General features: G+C 31.8%; 1 protein-coding gene across 1 annotated transcript; it reads right to left on the bottom strand.

The window, feature by feature from the left end:
* Window positions 1-268: 268 nt before the first annotated feature.
* LOC149131247 (uncharacterized) lies at window positions 269-4994 on the bottom strand. The gene has a single exon (XM_089340908.1). It carries the CDS (start codon window positions 4767-4769, stop codon window positions 3432-3434), a length of 1338 nt encoding a protein of 445 aa, XP_089197034.1. The 5' UTR covers window positions 4770-4994; the 3' UTR covers window positions 269-3431.
* Between the last annotated feature and the right edge of the window lie 406 nt (window positions 4995-5400).

Here is a 5400-nt window from a genome sequence, read left to right as displayed (position 1 = left end):
CATTTGAAAGAGAAAAAAGTTCTACATAAACTGTAAAAAGTAAATAATTTTATACAATTTTGTTAAAAATATATTAATGAAGGAATACAACTGTCATCATCAGTCTTAAACTTATTTTGGCCAGCATATATATACATATATATAATTTATACAAATTTTGTGTGTGTGTGTGTGTGTGTATCATCACCATATATACTGGAGACAACATCATATATATCCCAAGAATACATATGAGTAATTATTATCCCCAAATGAAAATAGCAGAAGATTTTTTTAAAACTTTATTTGTAACAGCTTTTTAATTAATATCCAAAAAAGTTAAAGTTTTTTTTTAAAAGTCACATCTTCCACATTATGATGACCATAAATTCCATACGTTACTTATCTTATAATCCATACTTTGGTAATCACAAGCTGGTTGTCATATAATCCATTCTGTCATTTATCCTTATGTAACCCATGTGGTCTTGAAAAGTTGTTTTTATCCATTAAGAATGAATTTTGATGTTATAATTCTCATTTTGAATATATTTCAAATTTCATTTGTTGTCCAAACAAAGAACACAATTAGAATTTGCAAATGTCAACAAGAAAATACAAATTAGTGACAACAACTCATTTGTATGTTGGATCAGCAATTTAGTTGGAATGTTTCTAGAGTTTGCTGTTCCTTTTTAATGTAGTTGATAAATTACAGCGTTATGTGTCAATATATTTTATATAAAGAGTAACTAATTTATAGAGCCTATAATTTATAGGTACCTACTATTTTAACTTTTTCATGGAAGTAGAGAACATGTTTATTAGCTTGTCAATGTCAAAACTTATGTATCTGGTTTTATTCTTTTAACAAGAAAAGTGTCCAGTAATAAATATTTTCCCCTAGTCCTTATACAAGCTCATATCATTTTTCATTTCTTTCTGATATCTTATTCCTTGTGATTTCAGTTTGAAGAGAAATAGATGAGATTGCTCGATATATTTTCTTTAAAACTGAAGAAGAAATCTTTGTAAAGAAACTTAATTTTTTCAGTTTTATCAAAATACTAGCAGTATAACCCGACCTTGTCCGGGTGTGACTTATTATGCCATCTACGATAAGTCTTGCTAGCTGAAAATCAACTAAAAAAGAAAGCCTTACAACGAAAAAACCCTTATGATGTAAATATGTTCATAATTCAAAAGACGATGAAATTAATAGGGAAAGTCTGAAGGCTGTTTTGCGTAAAATTATTTCATCCGTGTAATTGGCTATAGAAATGCTTGTGCAAAACAACTTTTTGCGCTGCCCTGATTATACATAGGAGGGTAATCCCTTTTAGCAGGAGCTAGGACGGCAATTTCTGATGAAGCAATTGCTGGCGATCTGTTGCTACACAGTTTTGCCAGAATTCTATCAGATTGGGCAGAAGATGTTGATGCACCATTTTGCATTATGTTCAAAATAGCTTCTGGATTGTGGTGCATTACTGCAGTCTGTTGCTGTCATTTTAAACCAGTTGCTGTCTTTCCCCAGCAAACTCTCTTCTTTGGAGGCATAATCTATGTATATATTAAACAGAACAACAAAAGTTATAATAGATGGCAGTGTCGGTACTTTTCACATATCTGTAATTTTTCAGATTAACACCCGCACGATTACCCAACCCTAATCCTAACACTAACCCTAACACTAACCCTAAACCCTAACCCTAAAAACCATAACCGTAACATTAATCCTAAACCCTAACCCTGACCCCCTAGTGAAAATCTTAGTAAATTTACAAAACATTGACGAACATGAGTTATATTTTACTGAATGATTGTGTACTTGCACGTGTATGCTTTTGAGAGAGCGAGAGAGGCGGAGAGAAAGGAATAGGGGTAGTTAAAAGTTTTCTTATGACTGCTTCTCTTCACTGCCTATTACTTCATTAGAAATCTAAGGATGCACATAAGCACATAATAGAGAAAAATGAAACAAATATGGATGACTTGCTCCGAAACACCACCGAGTGGGGAACACTTCTCAAAAATAACCTGCAGTTGTTTCCTTCAAAATTCCTACATGCTTGAAATGTACATACATCAAGGTACATTTGTACAAAATTTCATGAAAAAATATTCATTTTCCTGGAAGTTAAGAGGAATTTAAGTGGAATTTCCGAATATTGTACCCCACCCCCTTCCAAAACACTTTCACCGAAAATTTTTGTATATTTGGAATCTACATAATAAATAATATATGCATAGAAAATTTCATTAAAAAATATTCATTTTTATGAAAGTTATGACCTTCCAAAGTTGGGGGATACAACTCTGTAGTTATGCCATCAATGTTTTGTAAATATACCACGATGTGAATGATTGTTTACTTGCACGTGTATACGTTTGAGAGAGCGAGAGAGGAAGAGGGGGAGAAATGAATAGAGATTGAGAGCAATGTGTATGTTGTTGTCACAGGTCATGTATTTGTGGTTGTGTGTGTTTTTACGTATCTATGTTATGAAAAATAGGTAAAGAATACTGAGATGAAAGTTTAATCTATGACGTTGTATGTATCATTTTTCTCTCTCCCTCTCCCTCTTTTACTCTTACTCTCTATATTTTTATGTTGAGCGCATGTGTAAGAATGGCGTTCCAGGTAGCAAGGATGAAATATAAAAGTTGCTAGAAACAACAGCCAAATCTCCCTTAAATCACACAAAGTAAACGGAATTTTTAAAATCTAATTACTGCACTGGAAAGTTCAGATCGAGAAAATTCCATTGATGTAAAATATTTTACGAAAAAGTGGAAAATGTGGATTTCTATAAACATTCAAAAAGGCTTCACACAAACACACAATTTCAGATTTATATATTAAGATGAACATGCATTCATTGAGCTATAAGAAATTAAATTTTTTTCTTCTGCATACGAAAAGTTTCCTTCAAAGGTCAATTAATATTCTTCCAGTATTCATTTCACTATTCTACCGTTCTGAGTTGACTTTTCTTTTTATCTGCTGAGATCATTAAGACAAAGATCAATCATATATGTGGGAAAATGAAATTGACTTTCTCTATCCTGCAAAAGTCCCTCTTGCATCTAAAGAAAACTACTATTGCTGTTAATGCAATAATAATAATAATAATAATAAATCAAAAGATTTTACCATAGAAATTGATATCAAATTTGTTTTCCTCGTGAATTAAGAGAGTTAAAATATTTTGCATTGTAACTATTAAGTAGAATAGGAGAGTAGTGTAGTTCGCTTGAAGCATTGTGTAGAATGTTTTGTTTGACCATGGATTGATGAAAAACCCCAAGAATTTTTATGTTCTTTCCAAATTGTGAAAGCTATGATAGGAAAATGTGAAAATTCTCTGAAGAAAAAGTTGAATATTTCACTGCTTGGAGTGATATATCCTTCTAGCTATTCTGTACAAACTTTGAAGAAAATATCAATATTACTTATGATATAAAATATCTTGTTTAACTTTTGAAGGGAATTTTAGAGATTTCCCTGTTTTATTCATACCAAGCTTTGAAGAAAATACATTGAACTTCCATTTATTGAACTCTCTGAATTTCAAAGGCGATTTTTGAGATTTCTTCATATAATAATTAACCTTTGAAGGAAACATTAATGCTTTTCCAGTATTATTCCTTTTAAACTGTGAAGGAAGCTCTTTAACTTTCCATATATTATTCTGCTCTCCAAGCTTCAAGGCTGGTTTTCGATATTTCTCTGTGTTATTGTTACCCTTTGAAGAAAATATTAATGATTTTCCAGTGTTATTTCTTTTAAACTGCGAAGGAAACCTCTTAACTTTCTTCTGCTCTCTAAAGTTCATGGGTAGTTTTCGATATTTCTTTGTGTTATTGTTACCCTTTGAAGAAAATATTAATGATTTTCCAGTGTTATTTCTTTTAAACTGCGAAGGAAACCTCTTAACTTTCTTCTGCTCTCTAAAGTTCAAGGGTAGTTTTCGATATTTCTTTGTGTTATTGTTACCCTTTGAAGAAAATATTAATGATTTTCCAGTGTTATTTCTTTTAAACTGCGAAGGAAACCTCTTAACTTTCTTCTGCTCTCTAAAGTTCATGGGTAGTTTTCGATATTTCTTTGTGTTATTGTTACCCTTTGAAGAAAATATTAATGATTTTCCAGTGTTATTTGTTTTAAACTGCGAAGGAAACCTCTTAACTTTCTTCTGCTCTCTAAAGTTCAAGGGTAGTTTTCGATATTTCTCCATGCTATTGTTACCCTTTGAAGGAAATATTAATGATTTCCCAGTGTTATTTCTTTTAAACTGCGAAGGAAACCTCTTAGCTTCCCATTTATTATTCTGCTCTCCAAACTTTGAGGGAAATTTTAGAGGTTTCTTCTTGTCTTTTTTATTAAACGATCTCGTATTGTTCTTTTTAATCTTCAAAGTTAGGAATGTGATTGTTTTATTTCGTCTAGATTTTGAAAGAAAATCTATTCTTTTCTCGTCTGCCCATGTTCGCTTCAACGGTTCTGCGAAATGTGTAACTTTTTCTCCTTTAAACCTACGTTTCATTTCAATATATTTATCTCGTTTATGTGCTTCTCTATTAAAATATTTCACATGATTCATATTAATTTTGCCTTTAAAGTCCTGACCACTTGACAATTTATACATGCGGTTTACTTTCTCGCGCCCAAAATAATTATTCGCAAAATAACCGTAAGTCATGGCTAAACTCACAAGAACAACAGAGAATATTACAAGGAAATAAAAAGCTTTGATGCTCGTAAGACTGTATGATTTTTTAGACATTTTCAAATGGATAATTCAGCATCAACAGCAAAACGTAACACTGTTTTAGTTTAAAAAGTAAACTTCAAATTCAATTTGATTAAAGTAGATAAAGCCGATAACATTACTCACATGTGTTGCAGAAGTAAGTCTATGTAGGTTAGAAATAAAGTCTTATTTACAGATAATGTGGAGAGTAAGTGAACAAACACCGAGACGTGTACATATGGATATACAGGGCAGAGTAGGTATGTCGACTGCTGGCTGGTTTTATTTACTTGAGAGAATATATCAGTGAACAATGAAACAGGCAGCAGTCAATAACAAAACAGAAACAAGGTAATTAGAGCTTGATCTGACGTTAAGAATCCGGGTTTATATGGTCGAGTTTGCATGACACACAAACACATGTAAGCATGCATGTATACATGCACATACATACTAACAAACAAAAATACCCTATTGTTCATGTTGAAATTCCAATGAAGGAGCCTTGGGTCTAGGTTAGAAACCGGTTCTTTTCTTTATTGGCAAGAAATCTTGAAATAAACTTAATAATGACCTACATACCCCAAGCAGATAAATCTTTCGCCTTCTACTATATATATATATATATTAAAAGTAGGGAAGGCCGGTTTATGGGATTACCTTA

Source organism: Octopus bimaculoides, chromosome 24 (genome assembly GCF_046866305.1).
Source record: "Octopus bimaculoides isolate indiv1 chromosome 24, ASM4686630v1, whole genome shotgun sequence".
Taxonomy (NCBI): domain Eukaryota; kingdom Metazoa; phylum Mollusca; class Cephalopoda; order Octopoda; family Octopodidae; genus Octopus; species Octopus bimaculoides.
The sequence above is the reverse complement of the archived record's forward strand: the minus strand, read 5'-3'. Positions and strand labels throughout refer to the sequence as shown.

Excerpts from the sequence above, each read along its gene's own strand:
- LOC149131247 (XM_089340908.1), bottom strand. The coding sequence starts at position 4,769 with ATGTCTAAAAAATCATACAGTCTTACGAGCATCAAAGCTTTTTATTTC.